At 36.6% G+C, this 27,447-nt stretch overlaps 1 protein-coding gene across 1 annotated transcript in view; it reads right to left on the bottom strand.

Moving 5' to 3' along the window:
• Positions 1–26,800, bottom strand: part of LOC128094428 (vomeronasal type-2 receptor 116-like) — a 32,000-nt gene extending 5,200 nt beyond the window's left edge. The window contains exons 1-5 of the mRNA XM_052712807.1: positions 26,586–26,800; positions 5,115–5,406; positions 3,969–4,775; positions 3,110–3,337; positions 1,546–1,669 (exon numbers count right to left, since the gene is read on the bottom strand). Coding sequence (XP_052568767.1) covers positions 1,546–1,669; positions 3,110–3,337; positions 3,969–4,775; positions 5,115–5,406; positions 26,586–26,800 — 1,666 coding nt within the window. The remainder of the gene's footprint in view (positions 1–1,545; positions 1,670–3,109; positions 3,338–3,968; positions 4,776–5,114; positions 5,407–26,585) is intronic.
• Between the last annotated feature and the right edge of the window lie 647 nt (positions 26,801–27,447).

Raw genomic sequence — 27,447 nt, 5'->3', positions numbered from 1 at the left:
TTTAATATTGTGGCTGTTCTCTCTCTGACCCCAGATAAGTTTATTAAGGTGCAAAATATTTTGGGGAACACAATACCACCACATCTTGAAGGTCCATTGTTTGAGCTGTGAAAGTTAAGATTGGTTTATTTTGGAGAACCCAAAGTTCAGATATGCCACAGTTATGAGATATCTGCCAAGAAGAGGTTTAGATAGAGAGTGGAACCAACACACATTAGTATGTTGAAGGCATTGAAGCTGGAATGGAAAGTTCATTCAGGCTTTTGACAACAGACATGGAGCTACAGGATTAGAAGTATTCTCTGCTGCATTTTGATCTTGCCTTGGTACATTATATCTTCATTATACCCCTATTTCTCTATTTTGTAATCCTAATATATATTCTGTGCCACACTTTGGGAGAATTATGTAGTTTGTCTGTTTATTTTGTAGGGAGTACCAATTAAGAGATTTCCTTGCATTTCAATAAGGCTAAATTTTAAATACCATTGAGATAGTGAATGACTAGGGGGACATTTCAACTCAGATTAAATGAATTTTTAAAATTATGACATGCTCATAGGAGTACAGGGGTTGGGAGTAAAATGTGGTGATTTTAATAAGAATGTCTATCATATGTCATAAATTTCTGTGCCTTCTGCCTTGGTGAAATTATTTGGGGAGGATTAGGATATTTCCCACCTGATAGAAGAGACATGTTGCTGGGGAAGGACCTTAAGGATCATGCCATTCACAGTATGTCTTTACTGACTCATACTTGTTTGTCAGTGTGTGGATTCTCAACTGTTCTTCTTGTCACACTGTCTTAGTCAATGAGGCAAATATATAAATGTATATATATATATATATATATATATATATATATATATATATATATAGTGTGTGTGTGTGTGTGTGTGTGTGTGGAGAGAGAGAGGGAGAGAGAGAGATTGAAAGAGAGAGAGAGAGAGAAAGAGAGAGAGATTGAAAGAGAGATTGCTAACTGGGAATGAAGTAGACTTTTGAAACTTTGAAGTCCACCCTCAGTGACAGGCCTCCTTCAACAAGGCCATACCTCCTAATCCTTACCAAATGGTTTCCCAATTGTAGACCAAGTATTCAAACATATGAGTCTATGAGGAGCTTTTTCTTCAAAACATCATACATGACTATCCTCTGCCTTCATGGACTCTAAATACCTGAAAATGTAAGTCCAGGGAAATGCCTTCTTTTATAAGTTGCTTGGTCATGGTGCCTTTTCATAGCAATAAAAAAGACACTAAAACAAGTGGCATGGTGAGTTGAAGCATAATACTCTGGTGAGGGAAGAGCAGTTTTCTGTAATACAGTCATGTCCACAATTGTTCAAGAATACAAAGAAGGTATAAATCTCAATGTCAAAGGTGTGTTATTTTAGAAGGAAAAATGAACTGTAACCCATGCTTTACTAACAGCTGGAAGGAAGAGGATTGTTTTCACTGAAGTGAACCTTACAGGTATTTTTTATTTGCATAGATATTACAGATGTGGACGGCTGTAAATGTTTTCTGCATGATTTACATTTACCTGTCTCATTGGAAATTTCATTCTCTGGGCAAGGGGTACAGTCAAAGCAACAAGCAGCTTTGCCCTCCTGGTGACTTTTTCTGAATCCGGGATCACAGCTTTCACTGCATACAGACTGAGGAATCTGAGAATAATAAAATGAATGGTAGCAAATATTCAGGTTTTTATGGAATGTGTAATAGGCAGAGAGTTTTCAAATATGGAATCGTTAATTTGTTTTTATTGTCTCTAAATGCAGATAGTTGAATTGTTTCTACTAGTAGGGTGAGCTATGCAAAGGCCCATGTGGTCAACATGGGCCCTAATAATGTGATTTCATTGGAAAATTATTCAAAGATTATGATGTGAGGCATAGAGGTAAAAATTTAGGTACCTGGTCACATGTCTTGGTGAGACTACAAACCTACTGTCTCTTGACTCCTGGATACAAAAGTGAATAATTTTTCTTCCATAATAATGGTTCATCTTGTCTTCCATGATAGTGGTTTATTTTAGAACCACTGTGGAAAAAAAACCTATGAGAATTATTGTAAAAATTTTTCTAGATTGGGTTGCTTGTGATCAAAAATCTTCTCTAATGTGAGTGGCCCTGATTTATTGGCCCTGGTCCCTGAATGAATGAAAAGAAAGAAGGTGAACAGTAGCATTCAGCTGTCTCTGAAACCTGACTGTTGATGCAATGTGAACAGCTACATCTGCCATCTAAAAACATGGCTTCCAGCAGTGATTGAATATACCCTCAAACAAGAAACATCCTCTTACACTATTTGTCAGGTAGCATTTTTTACAACAAGAAAAGAAAAAGTAACATGTTTATACATTTCAATCATGTTCTTCTGCATTGATAGGGGTCTAAAAGCAAAAGGCCAACTGACCATTAACTGAAACGTTCCAAGATGGAATCAAAATAAATCTTCTGTCAAGTTACTCATGCCAGTGATAGAAATAATCATGACACATGCTATATTTATGATGTTAAATAAATGAGCAAATTGGAAAATAAACAGTTCTTCCAGCAAAATTAGGTATGAAGACAATTCTTTTTATTGGTTATTAGTGCTGGGGATGTCTTTCTGTATGCTGTGAATGTTTGTTGCTCTGATTTGGTTAATAAATAAAATGCTGATTGGCCAGTAGCCAGGCAGGAAGTGTAGTGTAGGTGGGATCAGCAGAGAGGAAAATTCTGGGAAGAGGAAGGTGGAGTCAGGAGTTGCCAGCAGCCGCCATGAGAAACAAGATGTAAAGATACTGGTAAGTCATGAGTCATGTGACAAAGTATAGTTTTATAGAAGTGGGTTAATTTAAGATGTAAGATCTAGCTAGTGAGAAGCCTGAGCCAACAGGCCATACAGTTCGTAATTAATATAAGCCTCTGTGTGTTCATTTCGGTCTGAGCAGCTGTGGGACTGCAAGGACGCGGGAACTGGGAGGACAAAGGAAAACTTTTAGCTACAATTATGTGTTTATAAATGGGCCCTGTGTAAACACTGAAGGGTCGTGACACACAGAAATATATTTTTGAAATTTACTACAGATCAAAATACTGAAGTAAGATGAAACCCACCTCTGTTAATCCTGTGGCCCACTGTATCATGTGAGAAGATAAGGACAATTTCTGGCCCTCTGGAGCATTTGGAGAAAATGTTCCTACTTTCACATTTAACCCAAGACCTTCTGGGAAATTCCAAAAATTGAGAATGTCATATTCTGCATGTGATTTCCTTTTCCAATCCAGAACCACATGGTCTCCAGCATGATTGATGAGTTGTGTATTCTTTAAAAAAGGGTGAAGCTAAAAGAGATGCATGCTGTTATGTTACATAAACTCCAGAGAAGTACAACGGAGGCAGAATAAGGGAACATCTCTTCTTGATTTTAATCACTACTATGAAAAGCACCTTTGAAATAGGTACCAATCACGTCAAAAAAATGATACTCAAGATAATGGAAATATCATTATGCTCCTAAAGTTTCCAAAACTTTTCCACTGGAAAACTTAGAATGATGCATTCCTAAATCATGAATGCGCATGGAGAAAAGTCTCCCCTTCTTTGAAAATTAAGTTTTGAAAATACTTAGAATTTCACTATATAAAATGAATGATTTTATGAATGATAACTTTCATAACATAAACATTTTAGATGTCTTCAGGTCCATTGAGACAATTATTTGTCTTTGCCCTATCTGTTGTGTGAAATCTCTTGGTAATGGACTCTTTTATATTGAAAAAATTACCCTGGAAATATTGTATGACCCTTTGTAATACAACTGTATTTTGACTTAAAACAGACTCCTCCTTGCAAAGTCTTCCCTTAAGATTTTTGATAAAATAATCTAAAATATGTATTGTCTCGTTTGACTGCATCTATAAACCCTTAGTGTGTTATGTTGCTGATGATATAATATTACATAAGTAGCATTACCTGCCATGGGAAGAATACCATCTCTTTTCCTTTTCCACGAGTTTGAAATTGTACTTGATTGAGCATCATTTCATGTAGACTGTGGGCCACAGCATACACAGCATTGTACACATTGTAACTCTCTTCACTCATGGCCATGTTAAATATGTTATGTGGCAAGAATCCCAAGGAGGCATTAGGCAGACAGTTATCCACAATTTTACAGTCTTTCCTCAAAAATGAGCAATTGAAGAATAAGTGCCACAATACATGAAGGTAAATGTCTTGTGGGTATTTGAAAGGACTGACTGTCTGAATAAAATCTGTAAAATTAATCATGTCCTCCTTATGGTGTGAAAAAACAAGGGCCCCATGCAATGAATCCAACAGAAAATAGTTAAAAAATTTGGAATCATCCCAGTATGAGGTGAGGACCCAGACTTTCCATGTGAGTAACATCTGCTTAATATTTACTATTAAGCTTAACAGAGAATCAGTGTCCCCATAAATAATAATCACATTTGCTGATGATTCCAGGATTGGCATCTGATTTTTTAAGGGTGTGGTCAGAGATGAACCCCTGATGACTAGGATCATTTCCACAAATGCTATGCAGACTCCATTTTTCTCCATCTCATTTCTCAAATCTGACAGAATCTGGGCACCTTTGTGATCATCTATGATGAACAGCCCAACCCAGATCCAGTGGAAATGAAGCATCAAAGACACAATGCCAAATTTCAGAGATGTGTCTTTGGGGGCCACCTGGTACAGGGAAGAAAACCGTCCTTGTTCACTGAGGGTAGTATCAAAAGGTCCAAAAGTAAGCTATAGAGTAAAACAATCAGAAAGAACATTGTCACAAAATTCAACTCAATTCTACAGCAATGGTTCAAAGCCTGTAGGAGAATACTGCTTTGAAGGTCAAATTTGTCTTCCTATGGGTTTTCCAAAAAAGTACAGAAAATTTTCAGAGGTTCAATAGTGTACTATTTCTGCTTCAACCTTTCCTTTCTCTCTAGTCAATGCTGTAGAAACATAGATGCATCTCCAACAGTCTGCATCATTTCTCTTCTCATTAAGAGTGATTTGTTTCCCTGCTTTCCCTCACCTAAAATGTCGCCAAGTAGAGCTGACATCATGTCCTGTCCCATCACCTTCTCTCACCTGTGGAAATTTGTAAAGATCCAGCAGTGTCCCGATGTATTCGGATATTGCCCATGATGGTCCCGTAAGAACAGCAGCTGACATGCTCTCTCTTGCACATCTGTAATTAGAGATGGCATAACCAGAGCCTGAAAGTGAGACAAAAAGATTGTCCATAGTGCTTCTTTGACCCTCTGGAACATTCTGGACCTCAAATCCCAGGGTTATGTTGGGTAAAAAATAGGGATTGCTGTTGATCTCCTCAATGGCAAACATCATGGCCAAAATACATTGGTAGTTCCTCAACTTTAACCTGCATAGAAGGTAGAACAATATTTAGGATAAAGACTCATAAGAAACAACACATGCGGCTGGAGAGATGGCTCGACATTTAACAGCAGTTGATGTTCTTTTAGAGGACTTGTGTTCAATTCCTAGCAGCCACATGGCAGCTCACAACTATTTTAACTCCAAGATCTCATACCTTCACACAGATATCATGCAGGCAAAACACCAATGCATATAAAATAGAAATAAATTAAAGACACAACACATGATATATGTGTAAGTTTAGTTCAATGGTCTTTACAGTTTGAATGCTTCTGTTTCCAAATATCTATGTTTAATTATCTCCCTAGCATTTGCTGGAATTAGGAGTTTTTTTTTAATTATTGAAATAGATTTTTTTCATGTGATATATCCTAATTACAGTTTCTCCTCCACCAATTCCTCCCAGGTCCTTCTCACAACCCCTCTGACCCAAATCCACCCTTTTCCTTTCTTTCTCATTAGAAAACAAGCAGGCATCTAAAAAATAATAATAATTTAAAAAAATAAACAAACCAGTATTGGGCAAAACAAACAAATGACTAGAAGAAAAAGTGCCAAAGAAAAAGGAACACATAAATAGGCAGAGACATACATTTTAATATACAGAAAACCACAAGAACAAAAAGTCAGAAACTATAATATGCACACAAAAGATGTATAATTTTAAAAAATTAACCTCCAAAAACACCATTGAGCTTCATTTTTTTCATATCTACTACTGAGCGTGGGGCCTACCCTTAGGCATACTCTGTATACCTAACAAGACTCCCATGGAGAAATATAAATTTTCTATTTACCACTAGGTTGGGGATGGGGGCTTGTAATAGCTTTGAGATAGCTTCTGAATTAAAGATGAGGGTTTGTGTCCACTTCGTCTCTCAGCATAAGCACTGCATCTATCTTATACTGGTATTGGTCCTGTGCATGCTTCCAAGTTTATCTGAGCGCACATGTATACCAGTCCTGCTGTGCTTAGATGGCTTTGTTTCCTCAGTGTAGTCCATCTTCCCTGGCTCTTACAATGTTTCCACCTCCTCTTCTGCTGCATTCCTTGAGACCCAAGGGAATGGATTATATGGATACATCCCATGTAGGACTGACTGTGCTACTTCTGCAGGGAACTTTTCTGATGATGGCTGAGTAACACACGTATCTATGAAGATATCAGAATGCCCCAAGGAGTCATTTTATTTCTACATTCCTTCAGCAAAACAATAGTTTTTGGCTTCTTCCTAGGTCTGTGGGCTATCTAGTGTCATGTTCTTGGCCACCTGAGCAATGATGGAGTCTATCTGATTGAGTCGATTTTAAATCCAATCAGATGTTGGTTGGTTGTTCCCACAAGCTTTGTACCACTGTTGTACCAGTGTATCTTGCAGTCAGGGAACCATTGTAGATTGAAGCATTCATAGCTAGGTTGGTATTTACCTTTCTCCTTCGGTAGTACACAGAGTACTTTCCAGGTTCATAGGAGCAAACACTCTAGATTGGCACCAACTCAACTTCTCCATGTTCAACAAGTCATGTCAATGTTGTCTCTAGCATTAGGGCCTTACCTACATTTTGTGTAGAGCAACCAATAGCCTTGGCAGTAGCCAGGTGGTTTGATCATTTCCTTAGGGCACATTTGGCCAACAACTCAATTAACCCATTGTAAGTTTCATTTTGTGGTGAGAAGTGTTTAGTTGTGTCTGTGTCTCCCCTATTATTTGGTGATTCCATTGGGATTCCTTTAATGCATGTTAATGTGTTTTAAGAAGCTTCTACTATATTAAGTTTCCATATGTCTAAAATGGTCTTAGTTTTATTTCTTTAGGATGTTGTATAACCCTGAATGTGTACCTCTCAATAACTTGAGCTCCAAAGGGATTAATTTGTTGGCTTTGTACCTGTGATAAATTCTGTCCAAGAATTTGGATGAGATCTTCAAATATCCTGGTATTCAACTTTCAATCTGTACAGCCACAAGAAACAAATGTTTCTTGATCAAGCCACCAGTTACTAAGATACTGCTTAATTCAAGAACATCAGCTTATTCAACATGTCTGAAGAGCAGTTGACATTTTTTATAACAATTTATTTTTATATGTGTATTTGTATGATATGTGTACATATTTCTCTTTCAGGTGTGTGTGTGTGTGTGTGTGTGTGTGTGTGTGTGTGTAGGCAAATGGATGCTAGACTAAAAACAACTTCAGATGGACATCATAATCATCCACCTTATTTAATACTATGTCTTTTTGTAGCTCATGGGATGGCAGTAATTCCCCTGCCTCTGTCCTTCATTTCACCAAAAGAGCAACAGGTTTATACAAGTTCACTGTAATGCCCTCCTCCCCATTTGAAATCTGCAGATGTAAACTCAGTTCTCACATTTGCAATGCCAGAATGTTACCTTCTGATTTATTTACTCATTCTCTTAATATTAATCAGTAAGAAGGAAAATAACTTGCACTCTGTAATGACCAAATTTTCACACATGGAGGAAATTATGACATTACACATGAAAAATATAATATTCACAAAGTTTTGTTTTATTGTGGTTGCATTTTGTAAATTGCTCTTTGATTTGTGTGCCAAAGTTCATCCTTACTTTGACATACTTTTAGTGATTCATGAATATGCAATGTTATTTTCTTCATGTTTATAGGCTCTGTAGAAAAGGAGATGAATAACTTCTTAAGCTCATGAGAAAACAAAGCAGGCCTGGCATCTGTGTGTACAGAATGATTCAGAGGAACCCTGGCTATTTAGTAATAATATAAATCCATCAAAAACAAAGTACTAAGATATTTATGCTATTAATAAATGTCTAATTATGGAAATGTGGGGATATTTGGAAGAAATACTAGAATGGGATAACTAAAATTAAAAATGAAAGTCAGTGAGGAATATAAAATAGTAACTTTGAATCTAATAATATGAAAACTGGGCTTGGGAGACAGCTCACTAAAGAAAGTGCTTGCCATTCCAGCATGAGGACCTGAGTTTGATCCCTAGTACTCATGCTTCACACAGGGCACAGTAGTGAAAACTTTCAGTTCCAGTTTTGGAGTTATGGTTAGGGTGGATCCCTCAATCTTGCTGTCATGTTTGTTTAGCCATCTCAGTAAACTCTCTGACAATGTGGATCTTGTCCCCAGAATGTGGCTGGGTCCACAAGAAATACAACATAGGTTGAGTTCTGTCATCCACATTCTGGCACACACTTGTGTATGTACACTAACATAAATATGTGCATCTACACAAATGCCACATTCTAACAAAAATATCTACCTCACTGCCAATGAAAGACAATCTTACAGCAAAAGCATGGAAATGGTAATCCAAGCAGAAAGGGCAAGAAACCAGCAGGATAAGCTGTTCTGCTATCTGACCAAAGGGGTTTCCCACCAAATATATTCAGAAGATACAAATGATGTTACCTATAGATTAACAGGACAAACTAAAGCCTAAAGTGCCATCCACATCCATAGAATATTGTGGTTCATCATGGAAGTGCAGAAAATGTCAACTGGACAAAGCACTTTCTTCCATGAGATGGTTTGGTAACTAGAATGTAACAGACATAAAGTCGAAGTTCACCCCTAGGTTCTCATTCCACGGTAAAAATCATCTCAAAACATATAAAAAACATGAACATAAAAATGGGAAACATGCCTAGACATCTTTTGTTCACTTTTGTGGAATTAAAAGTCACAGGAAACAAAACTGGACTTGACAGTGGTTTTCCAGTAATCTCAAAAAGTCTTTGGAGTTGAGTTAGAAGGTACTTAGACAAGTGAACATCCGCAGAAAAGGAAGTGCTTTGCAAACTCTTCCTCAATCAAAGAACCACATCAGAGTCCCTAACACTGTTAAAAGACCCTGTAACAAGAATCCCTAAGTAGTTAATTGAAGAGATGGTATGTGAAGGAATAGTTACTAAAGTAGAAACTCAGTTGCTGCACCAGTTTTTGATCCCACAAGCAGTGAATAAGGTTTTCTTTTTTCCCAAAATCCATGGTAATGTGTCATCCTTTGATTTTTTGGACCTTGCCATTTTGGCTGGGATAAAAGAAGTTTGAAATTAGTTTTAATTTGTGTTTCCCTGATGGCTGTGGATGTTGAGCATTTAAATCATTGTTTATCAAAACTTTGTACTTCACATTTTGAGGAAACTCTGTTTATCCATGCTACATTTTAATTTGTTTATTTCTTGATCTTAAAATTTTTGAGTTCTTTATATAATCTAGTCACCAACCTTCTGTTAAATTATAGCAGATAATATTTATCCCGTTCTGTATTCTGTCTTTTCATGGGTGACTATCTAATTTGCTGTAGAGAAATATTGATTTCCTGAAGTCCAATTTCTTATTTTTTTTTATCATTCTTTCCTTCCTTTCTTTGTCCTTTCCTCCCTTCTTCCTCCCCCTCCCTCACTTTCTCCCTTCCCTCCTTCTGTCCTGCCTGCTTGCCATTCTTTCTTCTATTGTTTCATTTTTATGCCTGTCATTTTATTTATTTATTTATTTATTTATTTATTTATTTATTTATTTATTTTGTGACATGGAAACAACAAACAGTTGGATACTATAATCACATGATGGCTCACCCTTCTAAGAGCTTTGGTGGCTACTGCTAGTTTAATGAAAGAACACAAACAAGTTAACTTTGGGTCAAGATCTTGTACTCACACATCCTCATGACATAGTTGAGGCCCTCCTCTGAGAAGCACTAGGACACTGGCTCTCTAATGACTATGTGACACAGTACCAGGCCCTTCTCCTGGCTCTCCCTCAAGTCTGGTTTGAGAAACCCACTGCCATCAATTTGTCTACCCTTTTTTCCTAATGACATAGGTTTCATTCATGACTGTCAAGAAGTGAAAGATACAACCAGGTACATGGGAGCTGCAACAGTTATTTTAATTGAAACAGAATGATTTGGGCCCAAGCAAAGTATCTCAGATGAGAGAACAGAACTGATTGATTTTACCCAGGATCTCTGATGTGGAAAAAGAATGTCCACCAACATACACACAGACATTGTTCAGTAAGCTTTTGCTACTGGCCATGTCCATAGAGAGGAAGAAGGCTACTTACTGCTGGGAAAAAGGACGTTAAAAAATCTTAGCTCTCCTAGAGACTATTTGGCTTCCTCTACAAATTGCTGTTCTCTACTTCTGGGTGGCTGACCTGGCTGTCAACAAACCGGCCCTTAGACCCTTAGTGGGGACTCTTGATATTCTCAGTACATACTACCACATGGCCATGACTGAGACTCTATGGTAGAGAAGCAATGTATAGCTCAAACACACAGGTTGATGGAGGACACCAGAAGAAAAGATTACTCTCTCAGTAACTACTGGCAGGAAAGTTGGTAACTAACCTTCACCAGGGTACTCCTCTGGGGACCACAAAATTTTCTGAGTTGCTTAGACTAAGGTATGCTATAGCTAGACTCAATAGTCTAGCATGGGATGTCTGAGCCAGATGCCAGTTTTGTAGTCAACTGAATCTAAAATAGAGAGCTCTTACACATGAAGGGGTCCAAATAAGAGAGCAACACCCTAACAAACTATAGGAAAATTGACTTCACAAACTCCAGCCTTCTCTGGATGATGATAAAAATTCATACTAGTTTTTAAAGATCCCTTTTCCTGGTGGGTAGAAGTGTTCCCTACCCAGACTGAAACTGTTCAAATAGTGGCTGAAAAGCCCTTTTAAGAACTGGTTGCCTGAATTGGTCTCTCCAAGCATTGGGGTCCAACAATGGCTTTCAAAGCCAAAATCTTTCAATTAACAGCTGAAGTGTTAGACATAGATTAAAAACTTCATTGGGCATATAGATCCTAGAGTTCTATGCAGGTAAAAAAAAAATAAATAGTACTTTAAAAACAAACAAACAAATAAAAAAAACTTTAACAAAAGTCTCATTAGAATCTACTAAATGGACCCGTCCCTTGAGACTGTAGCTACTTCCTGAGACACAGACTCCAGCTGGCTCCTATTGGACCAAGATGTGAGTCATTGTTCTCCTAGCTGATCACCCCAGCCTCTAGTCCTCAGGCCCCAGGCACAACCTGTTCCACAATACACCTACCCATTGCAGCCCCAGTTACAGGCAAGGAGGCAGGAGTCCTACAGGCAGGCCTGACTACCACACCCATCAGATCCTGTAACTTACAAGCCCCACTCAATCCTCCCAACAAACCCATCCTCCAAGACCACAGCTGCTTCTTGAGACAGAGACTTCATCAGCACTGATTGGACCAAGAGCTCCAGCTGCAGGCCAGCAGGCAAAAATCCTAAGGCTACGCCTTTCCTCCACAACCTCATTGGACTCTGCAAACTACAAACTCCACTACATCACCCAAACCCCACCCATCAACTCAAGATTCCAGCAGCTTCCTGAGACACAAATACTGCCAGTAATGATTGAACCAAGAGTGGCTCCCTGAGACACAGACACTGTTTGTACTGATTGGAGGAACTGGGTAGATGCCAGTGCAAGAATACATTCAACAACATAAAGAGCAATATGGCACCACCAGAACCTAGTGTTTCTACTACAGCAAGACCTGAACATCCCAATGTAAATGAAGCAGAAGAAAAATAATCTTTTTTTTTTTGTTTTTCAAGACAGGGTTTCTCTGTGTAGCTTTGCACCTTTCCTGGAACTCACTTGGTAGTCCAGGCTGGCCTCGAACTCACAGAGATCTGCCTGGCTCTGCCTCCTGAGTGTTGGGATTAAAGGCATGCGCCACCACCACCCAGCTGAAAAATAATCTTAAAATCCTTTATGAAGATGATATAGGCCTTTAAATAGGAAATAAAAAATTCCTTAAAGAAATTGAGGAAAAGATAAACAAAGAAATGAGAAGAAATCAATAAATCTCTTAAAGAAAGTCAAGCAAACAAAGAAAAAGCAATCAAACAGGTGAAGGAAACAGTTCAACAACACTTGAAAACTGAAACAGAGGCAATAAAGAAGACACAAACCAATGGAATGCTAGAAATGGAAAATCCAAGTTAATGAACAGTAACTACAAATGCAAGCATAACAAATAGAATGGAATCGATGGAAGAGAGAATCTCTGGTGTTGAACATACAAAAGAGGAAATAAATTCATTGGTCAAAGAAAACATTAAGGCCAACAAAGTCATAACACAAAATGTCCAGGAAATCTGGGACACCATGAAAAAAACAAACCTAAGATTAATAGGGATAGAAGAAGGAGAAGAATACCAGCTCAAAGGAAAGAGAATATATTTAATAAAATCATAGAAGAAAACTTTCCCAACCTAAAGAAGGAAATGCTTATCAAGATACAAGAAGCTTATAGAACACCAAATAGACTGGAACCCCCCCCCCCCAAGATCCCCTCTCCGTATAATAATCAAACCACTAAACATATAGTATAGAGAAAAAATATTACAAGCTGCAAAGGAAAAAGACCAAGTAATATATAACAGTAACCCATCAGAATAACACCAAACTCCTCAATGGAGACTCTGAAAGCCAGAAGGTCCTAGATAGATATTATGCAGGCACTATGAGATCACAGATGTCAGCTAAGACTACTACACCCAGCAAAATGCTCAATCACCATAGATGGAGTAAACAAACTTTTCCACAATAAAACCAGATTTAAACAATACCTATCCACAAATTCAGCCCTACAGAAAGCACTAGAGGGAAAAATCCAGCCTAAGGAAGTTAGATGCACCCATGAAAACACAAGTGATAGATAATCCCACACCAATAAATCTCAAAGAAGGGAAACGTACAATACTACCACCAAAGGATAACAGGAATTAACAATCAGTGGTCATTAATATCCCTTAATATCAATGGACTCAATTTACCTATAAAAAGACACAGGGTAGCAGAATGGATATGAAAACAGGATCCATCCTTCTGCTGCATGTAAGAAACACACCTTAACTTCAAAGACAGACACTATCTCAGAGTAAAGCTTTGGGAAAAGACTTTCCAAACAAATGGACTTAAGAGGCAAGCTGCTGTAGCTATCTTAATATCTAACAAAATAGACTTCAAATTAAAATGAATCAAAAGAGATTGAGAAGGACATTACATATTCATCACAGGAAAAATCCATCAAGATGAAGTCTCAATTCTGAACATTTATGCCCCCAATAAAGGGCATTCATATATATATATATATATATATATATATATATATATATATATATATATATATATGAAATATTGCTAAAGCTTGTATCATACACCAAACCCCACACACTAGTAGTGGGAGATTTCAACACCCCACTCTCACCAATGGACAGGTCTGCCAGACAGAAATTTAACAGAGAAATGAGGGAACTAACAGACATTATGACTCAAATGGACTTAATAGATATCTACAAAACTTTCCACTCAAAACACAAAAGAATATGACTTCTTCTCAGTACCCCATGGAACCTTCTCTAAAATCAACCACATATTTGATTACAAATCAAATCTCAACAGATGTAAAAAATAAGAATAACCTGTATTTTATCAGACCACCATGGCTTAAAGTTAGAATTCAACAACAACACAAATTACAGAAAGCATAAAACTCATGGAAACTGAATAATACTCAACTGAATCACCAGCCAAGGTCAAGGAATAAATAAAGAAAGACAGTAAAGACTTCCTAGAATTCAATGAATTTGAATTTACAACATACCCCGACTTATGGGACACTATGAAAGCAGTACTAAGACGAAATTTCATAGCTCTAAATGTGTACACAAAGAATTTGGAGAAATCTCACACTACCAACTTAAGAGCATACCTGAAAGCTCCAGAACAAAAAGAAGCATACTCACCCAGGAGAAGTAGATGCCAGAAAATAATCAAATTGAGGGCTGAAATCAATAAAATAGAAACAAAGAGGAGAGTACAAAGAATCAATGAAACAAAGAGTTGTTGGTTCTTTGGGAAAATCAAGAAGATAGACAAACGCTTATCGAAACTAACCAAAAAGCGGAGAGAAAATATTCAAATTAACAAAGTCAGAAATGAAAAAGAAGACATAAGAACTGACAATGAGGAAATCCAGAGAATCATCATGTCATACTTCAAAAACCTACATTCCACAAAATTGGAAAATCTAAAAGAAATGGACAATATTCTGGATAGGTACCACATACTGAAATTAAATCAAGACCAAATAAATAATTTAAATAGACTTATGAACCCTATGGAATAGAAGCAGTCATTAAAAGTGTCTCAACCAAAAAAAATCTCGGGGCCAGATGGTTTCAGTACAGAATTCTACCAGAATTTCAAAGAAGAGTTAATACCAATACTTCTCAAATTGTTCCACACAATAGAAAGAAAAGGAACACTGCAAAACTCTTTCTCTGATGCTACAGTTACCCTGATACCCAAACCACACAAAGATGCAACAAAGAAAGAGAATTACAGACCAATCTCCCTCATGAACAATGATGCAAAAATATTCAGTAAAATACTGGCAAACCAAATAAAGGACAAGGCAAAAAATCATCCACCATGATCAAGTAGGCTTCATCCCAGAGATTCAGGGATGGTTCAACATACAAAAATCTGTCAATGTAATTAATCATATAAACAAACCTAAAGAAAAAACCATGTGATCATCTCATTAGATGCTGAAAAAGCCTTTGACAAAATCCAACACCCCTTCATGATAAAGGTCTTGGAGAGATCAGGAATATAAGAAACATACCTAAACATAATAAAGGTAATTTACATCAAGCTGACAGCCAACATCAAACCAAATGGACAGAAATTCAAAGTGATTCCACTAAAATCAGGAACAAGACAAGGCTGTCCACTCTCCCCATATCTATTCAATATAGTACTTGAAGTTCTAGCTAGAGCAATAAGACAACAAAAAGAGTTAAAGGAATACAAATTGGAAAGGAAGAAGTCAAACTTTCACTATTTGCAGATGATATGATAGTGTACATAAGTGACTCCAAATATTCTACCAGAGAATCCTACAACTAATAAACACCTTCAGTAATGTGGTAAGATAAAGGATTCACTAAAAAAGAAATCAGTAGCACTCCTATATACAAATGATAAACAGGCCGAGAAATAAATCAGAGAAACATCACCCTTCACAATAGCCACAAATACTATAAAATACCTTGGCATAACTCTAACCAAACAAGTGAAAGTCCTGTATGACAAGAACTTCAAGTCCTTGAAGAAAAAAATTGAAGAAGATATCAGAAAATGGAAAGATATCCATCCCATGGTCATGGATAGGTAGAACCAACATAATAAAAATGGCAATCTTATAAAAAGCAATCTACAGATTCAGTGCAATCCCCCATCAAAATCCCAACACAATTCTTCACAGACTTGGAAAGAACAATACTCAACCTCATATGGAAACACAAAAAAATATAGGATAGCTAAAAATCATTTACAATAAATCAACTTCTGGAGGCATTACCATCCCTGACTTCAAGCTCTACTATAGAGCTATATTAATATAAACAGCTTGGCAATGACATAAAAACTGACACGTGGACACGTGGAATCAAATTGAAGATCCTGACATTAAACCACACATCTTTGAATACCTGATTTTTGACAAAGGAGCTAAAAGTGTACCATGAAAAAAAGAAAGCATCTTTAACAAATGATTCTGGCATAACTAGATGTCAACATGTAGAAGATTGCAAATAGATCCATATCTACCACCATACACAAAACTCAAATCCAAGTGGATCAAAGACCTCAACAAAAATCCAGCTACACTGAACCTGATAGAGCAGAAATTAGAATGTAGCCTAGTATGTATTGGCACAGAAGACCACTTCCTAAATATAACACCAGTACCACAGACACTGAGAGCAACAATTAATAAATGGGACCTCCTGAAACTGAGAAGATTCTGTTAGGTGAAGGACACAGTAAATTAGACAAAGTCACAGCCTATAGAATGGGAAAAGAGCTTCATTAATCCCACATCTGACAGACAATTCATCTCTAAAATACAAAAAGAACTTAAGAAACTAGACAGCACAATACCAAACAATCTAATTGAAAAATGGGCTACAGATCTAAATAGATAATTTTCAACAGAAGAATCTCAAATAGCCAAAAGACATTTAAGGAATTGCTCAACATCCTTAGTCCTCATGGAAATTCAAATCAAAATGACAGTGAGCTATCATCAGAATGGCTAAGATCAAAAACAGTGATAACAGCTTATATTAGAGAGGATGTGGAGCAAAGGGAAGACTTCTCCACTTTTGGTGGGAGAACAAACTTGTAGAGCCACTGTAGCTAGAGTTTTTCTCTCTGGGTCCCGCCATGACCCAGCAGTCCTGTAGACCACTTATAAAATAAACACACAGACGCTTATATTATTTAAACTGCTCGGCCAATAGCTCAGGCCTACCATTGTCTAGCTCTTACTCTTATACTCTTCCCATTTCTGTTAATCTATATGTCGCCATGTGTTCCATGGCTTTACCTGCTGTCTTTAATGCTGCTACCTGGATAGCAGACTGGTGTCTCCTCCAGATGTCCATCTCCCCGCCTCTCTTCCCTGTTTGTCCTGCCTATCCTATACTTCCTGCCTGGCTACTTGTCAATCAGCATTTTATTTATTCACAACATACAGGACATCCCACAGCAAGGCACTTTGGAAATAAGTATGGTGACTTATCACAAAATTGGGAATCAATCTACCTCAAGATCCAATGATATCATTCTTAAGCATATACCCAAGGGATGCTCAGTTATACCACAAGGACACTTGCTCAGCTATTTTCATAGCAGCATTATTCATAACAGCCAGAACCTTGAAGCAACCTAGATGCCCCTCTACCAAAGAATGAATAAAGAAAACATGGTGTATATACACAATGGAGTATTACTCAGCTGTGAAAAATAATGACACCATGAATTCTGGCAGATGTATGGAACCTAGAAAATATCATCCTGAGTGAGGTAACCCAGACTCAGAAAGACAAATATTGTATGTATTCACTTATAAGTGGATACTAGCTGCAAAGCAAAGGATAATCAGACTACAACCTATAGCTCCAGAGAAGCTAGGAAAAAAGGAGGACCCTAAAAGTGATTCATGGATCACCTTGGGAAGGGAAACAGAGGAGATATCCATGAGCAAACTCAGGATGAGGTGGGCAATAGAGATGAGGGGATAGGAGGTCAGAACATGACGGAACAGGATCATTGAGCTTGGGGATGGATGGAGTAGGAGAGCAATGAACATTCAGATGTTAGATTATCTTGTTAGAGGGAGACATTATGGGGTAAGGGAGAAACCTGGTGCTAGGGGAATTCCCAGGAATCCACAAGGACAACCCCAGATTAGACTACTAGTAATAGTGGAGAGGGTTCCTGAACTGGCCAACCCTGGTAATCAGATTGGTGAATACAATAACTGTTATCATAGAGCCTTCATCTAGTAACTGATGGAAGCAAATGTAGAGATCCACAGCCAAGCACCAGGCAGAGCCCTGGGAGTCCAGTCAAAGAGAGGGAAGAGGGATTATATGAGCAAGGAGGGTGGGGGTCAAAATCATGATGGGGAAATCTACACAGTCAACTGAACCAAGGTCGTAGGAACTCACACACTTAGATTGACTGCTATGGTGTCTGCATGGGACCAGACTAGACCCTCTGCAATATGGGAGGCAGTTGTGTAGCTGGGTCTGTTTGAGAAGTCCCTGGCAGTATGATAAGGATCTGTCCCTTGTACATTAGCTTGCTATCTGGATCCCATTACCTATGGTTTGACACCTTGCTTACCCTTGATGCAGGGAGGAGGTGAATGGTCCTGCCTCAACTGAATGTTCCAGGCTTTTCTGTCCCCCCATGGGAGGACTTACTCCTTTGGAGGTGATAATGGTGTGTAAGTCGGGGGTGGGGGGAATGTGATGGGTGTGGGGGAAGAGGGATGAGAGTGGGATCTGTGGTTAGTATAAAAATGAATAAAAAAATTTTAAAAAAGAATTTACCAAATGATGGATAGGTCTCCTTCCTTTGGCTGTTGCACAACATATGGGGGTGTTTACCTCTCCTACACACCCATAAGATTATATTTGGAAGACTTCCCCCACTACATCTCAGGCTCAGATAACAGCAGTTGAGAGAACACTAACCATTTCATTTTCAAGTCACTACAGGCACTCTAGTTCTCTTTAAAGTCTATACACTGAACTATCTGAGAGACCCCGCTGACCTTTGAGTCCACCACCAGTTTACATTTGCTCTATTCTGGTGATACTGCTAGTCAGGCAGGTGGCCACAGGGACATTGAAACGAACTTGGAAAGAATTCTACAGAGTGAATCTCTCCACTACGGAGGCTATGAAGATAGTTGACATTATATCATGGATCTACCACACAAAGGTCAAGAAAGTGAAAGCCACGGACACTGCTGCCAATGGACTGTCTCCAGATTCAAAATAATACTCCATTGTGTATACAAGTCCTATATTGAATAGAAGCAGTGATAATGGACATTGAAATTAAGGTTTCATCTGGCCCTGGAGACTTCCACTCCCTACCCCTCTACCTCTTCCTGAGACTTGGGTTTGGTATGAATACATGGTTATGGTCTAACTCCCATGTCCCTCAGGCAGGCCTAGACCTGGGAACCAACGAAGACACATATAGGGAAGTTATTAGCTAATGTGACTACTGACCAGAAACAAATATTCACCTTATCTTTGCTCACTGATGCCTGTTATTCTGCCTTATGGGTTAACACATATGGATAACAAGAAAATTAGTGGGCCTCTGAGATTACTTGGTAGACATTTACCAATGGTTTGACTAAGTGTACATCTTCTGATGCTTTCTAAACTAAGTACATGTGTTGATCAGGACCTAGAGATATTGAGAGTTTCATTTTCTAAATTAAAACAGCAGTTATATTCCCTTGCAGCAATGGTCCTACAAAATTTGAAAGGCTTAGCCTTCTTATGAGATTAAAAAAAAACAAAACTTCATGGCCTTGGGGGAAAAATGTTGTTTCTATGCTAATTGTATTTAGGGAATGTCTTGCCATATTTGGGGAAATAATTGGGACCAGTCTCTGTTGTCTTGTTTATTCTGGCTAACTACTCTACTCTCAGCACTGGCTGGGCCTTTAATTTTCATTCTGATTGGATTAACATCAGGGCCCTACATCTTAAACTAAAACAATATAATTCCATGGATTGACTTATTTACTAACAGCAGTTGTTGGTACAGAGCCCTAGACCTTACTAGGCCCCCAGATGTTAGCACAACTGGCTGAATGATGGAAGTACCATTCAGACTCTAAAACTCAGTCCACAGCACCACCTATGAAAACTAAAACAAAGGCCTAATCCATCAACTCTATCTTTCAGGGAAAGTCTCAAAAATGTACTAACCTTGCATTTTTTGATTTCTGCTTCTGGCTAACTGTTCTTATTAACTAAAGTATGTCACCAAAACATGTTTTATGTGCTTAAAAGCTCACCAGGAGAAAGGCTTGGGTTACACTGTGATCCCAAACACCCAGTGCAGTTGCTGTCCTGCTAATAAAGACGTCATTTGGTTTAAACCCATGTCAGAGCAGTCTTCTCTGGTGAAAACACCACAACAGTGTCTTATTTAAAAATCTTTCATTGTCTTAAAGATTTTATTGCATCTGTCTTTCACCCCCTTGGTTACACTTATCCACTGATGCTTATTTGGGGAGTTATTCTGAGAGGGATTGGTTTCTTGATTTCTTACTCAGTATGTTTAGCATTTGTCCATCAGATTTTCTGTGAGGTTTTTGTATCCTGCTGTGCTGGTGAATATCTGTATCAGCTGTATAGATTTCTGAGACAGTCTGCAGGATCTTTTTTTGTATTTTACTACATCATCTGCAAGTAAAGATGCTTTGATTCTTTTCCTATCTGTAACCTCTCTGTTTCTTTCATTTCCCTTATTTCTCTTGGTAGGAATACAAGTCCTATATTGAATAGAAGCAGTGATAATGGACATCTTTGTATTTTTCAGAAATTTATTGAAACATATTGAGTTTTTTCATTTGGTTTTTATGATGCTAGCTGTGGGTTTATTATATACTACCTTTGTAATGCTGAGGTACATTCTCTTTATACCTATTTTCTCTGGACTTCTATCATGAAATGCTGTTGGATTTTATCAGAGACCTTTACTCCATTTAATCAGATGAACAATTTTTTCCTGTACTTTAGTCTGTTCATATGGTAGATTACATTAATTAATTTAGGGATGTTCAACCAGCCTGACATTTCCTGGATGAGACAATAAGGTTATGCCATATAACCATTTTGCTATATTCTGGAATCTAGGTTTCAAGCAATTTATTTGTGTCTATGTTCATCAGACATTAATCTATAATTGTTTGTGCTTTGGGTAGGGTCTTAATATGTTTTTTAAATCAGAGTAATACTGCCTTCATAAAGTATATGTTCTTTGTTTTCCTTTTTTTGTGCAATAGTTTGATATGTTAGTGTAAGATCCTCTTTGAAAGCCTGGTACAATTTTGCACTGACTACATGTGCCTTTTTGCTTTTTTTATTTGGAAGACTTTTAATTAATATTTTGATATCACTGGATGTTTTGGGTCTATTTAACTTAATAAGGTTATCTTGATTTAATTTTTGTTGGAAATATGTATATCTGGAAACTTAGACATTTCTTTAAACTTATCCAATTTAGAGGTATATATATATTTTTAAACATCTCTTTATGATTGCTCAAATGTCCTCAGTGTCTGTTGTAATGGCTCCCCTTCCATCTCTAATTTTATTAATTTTGATTATTATTAGGATATTATTATATATAATAATATCTTTATTATTATAAAATTTATTAATTTTGATTATCTATCTTATTCTTTATTTGGCTAAAGTTTTGTCAATCTTTTATCTTTAGTTTCATTCATTCTTTGAATTGATTTTTCTACTTCTAGGTCATTAATTTCTACCCTGATTTTGATGAACTCTTCATTTGATTTGTTGATCTTACCTTTATGAGTTGTTAATTGTTCTTGTATTTTAAAGGATTCAGGTGTCTCATCGAGTTATTAGTTTGTGATTTCTCAAACTTTCTGATGTGGATTCACGGTGCCATAAACTTTCCTCTTATGACTGTTTTAAGTTTTCCCATAGATTTTGGTATATTGTGATTTAATTTTCCTCAACTCTAAGAATTTTATAATTTCCTTCTTGTTTTGTTCCTTCAATCAAGTTTGATTCAGTTTTGTGTAACTTAATTTCCATAAATTTGTTTTCCTTCATTTTTTTGTTTCTATCCTCATGTAGTCCATGGTAGACTGAAAAATTCCAGGATGTGATTTTAATTTTTCTGTATTTTATAGACTTTCTTTTATCTTAATATGTGGTCTATTTTGCATAGAGTCCTATGAAATCCAGAGAAGAATGTGCATTCTTTAGCTTTTGGTTGCAATGTTCTTCAGGGATATGTTAAGTCTCTTTGATTTTTCAAAACTCCAAATATATATATGACCACAAAAACTGCAATGTTATAAAATAATAATGACAGCTAAAATCCAGAACCAAAAAGGACACAGAAAACTTCAAATGAGAAAGATGAAGTCACATTTAAAGGGAGACCCATCAGAATAGCAGCAGATTCTTTCAGTAGAGACTAGAAAGCCAGAAGGGATGGATGTTCTACAAGTCATGAACCAGCACCAATGCTCCACCAGACTAATATAAACAGAAAAACTGTCAGTCATAGTAAGAGGGAAAGGTAAACTCTTCATGATAAAAAAGGTTGAAGAAAATTATTACCACTAACAGTTTTGAAAAGGAAATGGGATAGAATAATTAGGTCTGAAAAAAAGGCAAAATAATGTCCAAGATGTCAGGAAACAATTAACAATTCACTGAATTAATAACACCGAATAATAAACATCTAATAGAACAACTAAAAGCAAACAAATGGCATGAAGTAATACATAACATCCAATAATAACTTAATATTTATGGTCTCATAATATTATGACAAGACAACATAAATAGATTGATTCAGAAAACAATACCAAGGGTTTTTCCTGTCTCCAAGAATGAAATTCAGAACCATGATAGACCTCAAATTAGAGTTAAAGGATGGAAAAAGGATCCCAAGCAAATACAACTAAAAACTTAGCATGCATAACTATCCTAAGATGTGACAAATAAGACATCAAACAAAACCTATGCAGAAGAAATAGTGAAGCATACTTTCTGCTCATGAAAGGAAAAAAATCCAATAGCAGGGCATTACAATTCTAATCATGTACACATAAACACAGGAGTCCCCAAATACCTTAATGAAACAGTATTAGATTCAAAAGCACAGATAAACCCCAAAACAGAGATGGTGAGTGACTTCAATTCCCCATTTTCAGCAACAGACAAGTAACATGGAACAAAAAACCTAAACAGAGAAATTCTGAAGTCAAAGGACATCATATCTTTATATACTTTATAAACTCTATCTTTATATTTAACATACCTAGTGCATTTCTAAACCTCTAGATAGCTGATGTGTTTACAGAAATTACTGTTTGTCCACTATGCATATAGCAGCCTTCAATAACACACCCACATGAAATAATAATTTCAAAATGCCCTTGAAATATGCGCATTCTGGCCCAGAAACTTTGTTTTATACCAACCAATGGGCACTGATGATCAAAATCTTGAGAAGACAGTTTCTACACAAAACATATTAGTTTGAAAATTTAAAAAAAACATCTATAGAGCTCAGATGATGTAAATAAGGACTCCTTTATGTTTCTATGTATTATGTACACATCAATACAAAATATGGGACAATGTTTCTGTTTCACTGTGAGAACACAGACTTGGAGCTTGGCATTTTGTTCTTCTGGGAACCAAGATACTGTAGACAACTCAATAGGGGTTTACATCCTGCCCAAAAAGTATTACATATGAAATTTTCACTGAAATGTATTCACAAACTGTGTTGTTTTATTAGGTCTACTTACAAAGTGTTTCTCGTACTTAAGAGCATCTAGAAAGATAGTTGTTAAAGAATACTATTGTTAAATATGTAAATATTTATTTGGGTTTTCTTAAAATTTCTATATAGACCATGCCTGTCTTGAAAACCTGTCTGTGCCACACAAATGTTCAGATTAGAGGTGTGCACCACCACAATAACCAGCAACGTATTTGATTTGATAGCACATGGTTTGCCAGAAAACATATAATTATTATGATTAAAGTTGAAAGGAGGACATATTAAACTCCATAATTTAATCATTGTACATTTTTACAGATGATGAATTATCATCCTCTACCCCATAACTAGATATTCATGTCATGATGATAAATATATTCAAAAGTTGTTTAACATTTATGAACTTGTATAAATATTACTGAGAATTATGACAATTAAGGTCAATCATTGGAAATAATTGAGGATTAAATAGAAAGGATCTGCCATTTCTGAAAAATATAGTTTTGATAACTGATAAATAATAATACTTTAAGAAGTGTGACAATGGTGCCTAAATTCACAGATTGGTCAGTAGGAAGAGTAGGAAAGGATCAACATCCTGTGTGGATTGCTAAGTGTTTCTGGCTCACATCATTTCCATTCTATAGCAAAAGAGATTCAATAAATATTCATTCTTCTGAATAAAATGGATGAAGGTAACTCAGTGTACAAATTGATATTCACCTAGTCTTTTTATTTTCCAGAGAAAACCCAATTACTGAGATTCTCTATTATTCTGGAAGGAAAATGCTATAGTATAATTAACATGCTTTTCCTTCTGTTATTTTAGATTGGGGATTCATGACCAAAGATGAACAAAAGATAAATAGACTTTGTACAATTAAAAGTTCATGTTATTTTACAGCTTCAGAATGAAATATCATAAATATTTAAAATAAACCTTACATTGTAAAATATTTTCAAATAATCTGTAACCAGATATTTATGTCCTTCAATTTGAAAAATACTGAAAAATGGTATATATCCACAGTAAACTAGAAAAAAAAATCTTAAAATCTGACTTCACAGGTTCATCCAATATATAAATTGTTTGAAGTTACTAATACACAAATGTGCACACAAATGATACAATGCAACTTGGACATAATAAGTCAGCCATAGTTCAAATGCAGTGTGAAGAAAAAGCACTCCCATACACAGTGAGAGAAACTGTCACCACTTTGCAGGAAAAGAGATTCTATAGTGTGCATAAACATGTGCTTATGTAGATTCATATGCTTAATCAGATGGTAGACATGTTTTGTACCTACTAGACATTATTCTATACCTATAAAATATTTATTTACCATCTTTCTACAACAAGAAAGTAAAATCCAATTAGAAAATTAGACCACACAAAAGCTAGTGAAATAGAAAATAATGCTAGCCTCACAACTCCTGATCTTTTGTAGTTATGTCAATTAAAATAATTATAATCATGCAGCTAAAATTAGAACATGAGGAAATTTAACTGGAGAAAAGCAGAAAAATCCATTTTTCAAATTACATACCTATGTAAAAATTTTTATCAAAGGCATGGCAGCAGTAATGAGTCTTGAAAAGCATAAGATTGCATGTGCCTCACTCTCTAAGAAAGGTATAATTTGAAAATGTGTTATCTAAATCAAACATGTTAATTTTTATAGCTTTTATTGCAAGTTTATTTTAGTTTCATTTCCAATTTCATAAGATATTAAATCATTCTTACAAAGCACTCTCTTCATTTACATATTAGATAAGCCAGCCACAGAGAGCTCACATTGTTACAGTTCCCTTGCAGGCATGGGGTTGCTGATGTATAACCTGAAGAGGGATTTAGGCTGCTACACAGTGGTGACTGATCTGCTAAGATTAGAGAGCAGAGAAGAAGAGGAGGAAGGGACACGATCTGCTGTAAAGCAGAAGAGTCTCTTTCCTGCATACAAGGTCAAGTGTCTGGTAGACCATAGAGCTTTGTAACCTTACTTGAAGTAAGCAATGAACCCTGGAGCCAGTACATTCTTCCACAGAATATTTTATCTAGATGCTAATTTTTAAATTTCCCTAGCTGCCTTCAGTATGTTCATTTAAGACTAATCCTTTTAAGATATCCTAAATATCAAGTGACATTTCACACTTGAACACTTTTTCTCTTCCTACTTCTGAATTGATTACTTCCTCTACAGTCATATTTCAGCAGCCATAGTAATGCTATACAGATAATTATCCAACCTCAGTCCTATGTTTATTTTAGATGATTTTCCACCTACCACCTCCAACCTAACTCTTGAATATGTATTTTCATATTGCCATTGTTGAGTTCAGACTTGAGAGTAAGCTGCACTTCTCATTTTCAGATACTTATTGTGTGGTTACCTACAGTGATGGGCATGTGAGCTAGAGATAAAACACACCTGGTTTCTATTAAACCTCAATATACATGATTGTTTCTCTTTAGCACGACCTAATATACTCAATTAGACATGCCTGACACTAAGTCTCAATCTTGCATCTTTGAGAATAACTAGAAGCAGTCCTCAGAGGCCCCATCACAATTAAGGGGCACACAGAAACACATTCATAACAATGAACAAATATATATTGTATGTTCATGAAGCAAACAGATAAGCCTGTAAGTTATCAGATAATACAAATATTAGAAGTCAGATGAAAGAATCTGAGACAAATGAAGGCTTTTCTAAAGCAGAAAGTTGGTCTCAATGTCTAATTCTGACATCCCTGCTCTCAAATCTTCAACAGCAAACACAGATAATACTTTCACTCACACACAGTGAAATCACTGGTCACTGACTTCACTGGTATCATCTTTTCTCATAGGAGCACAGATAGACTTCTAGAGTCCCCTCAGTACTCTATCATCCTTTTATTATATAATCCATCTGCAGTAGAGGTAATATTGAAAACATCCAAATCCTGAGGAGTTAGAGGCTCGACAGGGAATATCGGGGAAAATCCCAGTGTCTACTGTGGAAAAGAAAATGAATAAAACTCAAATTCCCATTTTCCCCTTGAAAGCACAAGATGAGTCACTAAAAAGACAGCACCACAGAAGAGATCTAGGAATCAAAGTGAGGAATAATGATATTTGAATGCATACTTCCCCAAGGCATATGAATGCCAAATTTAGATAATGAATAAATGGAAAAAAAGACATACTCAACCGTAAAATCTCTGTTAAAATTAGTCATCCGCCAATCAATTGTTCTTTTGAGTGGATAGATAGCAAAAGCAGGAAAAAACCCAGTAATCATCACATTTCCTTTACCAGTTAAATGGTAATTCATTCTGACTAAGCACTCAATGATGCTGTAGGAACACACAAGAATAGGAATCTGCAGAAAGCAAGAGATAAAAATCCAAGAGAACAGCATATTAACAAAGTATCTGGCCATCCATGAGAATGATAATGTGAACTCTAAATGTCCAGCATGGATATGCACAGCTCATATGTGTATGCATGTTGGTTTTTAAATTTTTGGTGGCTGAATTTAATCACTTGAATCATCTCTAGTATGTTCTGACAAGAATCTTCACTCCCCTGTGGAATTCTTTTATACTTTCTCCCCGCAGGCTTTGAATCTGAGGCCCTGCATTAAGAATCACAAACAAGATGGTTTAAAAATGTTTTTTAGGAACTTTTCTAGCCACAGGCAGTATGACTTCATCCAAGATCATAGAGAACCTGTCCCAAGGCATGAAATTGTCTTGTTGGATTTGTCCACAAATGTGAACCAGGAAACTATTTGTGAGAAAACCATTTATGATGATACAAACATGTTAAACCAGATGATGCCATAATAGATGAAAGGGAAGAGGGCCAGAAAAGGCCCATGCCAGGCCTGACCAACTCACAACAGTAGAAACGATGCTCTGCAGAAATAGAGACTATCAATTGTTTTTCTTTCCAGGGTCTTCATGAGTCACAGAATATTCCTTCTTCTATAAATGCATGTCTGAATGAATATATTATGTCCATGGCTAACTCTAAATACTTTGTCTCTTTCTGATGAAAATAATG

Source organism: Peromyscus californicus, unplaced genomic scaffold (genome assembly GCF_007827085.1).
Source record: "Peromyscus californicus insignis strain IS unplaced genomic scaffold, ASM782708v3 Scaffold_4__1_contigs__length_199733344, whole genome shotgun sequence".
Taxonomy (NCBI): domain Eukaryota; kingdom Metazoa; phylum Chordata; class Mammalia; order Rodentia; family Cricetidae; genus Peromyscus; species Peromyscus californicus.
Note: the sequence above shows the minus strand (reverse complement) of the source record. Positions and strands in the feature narration are given on the sequence as shown.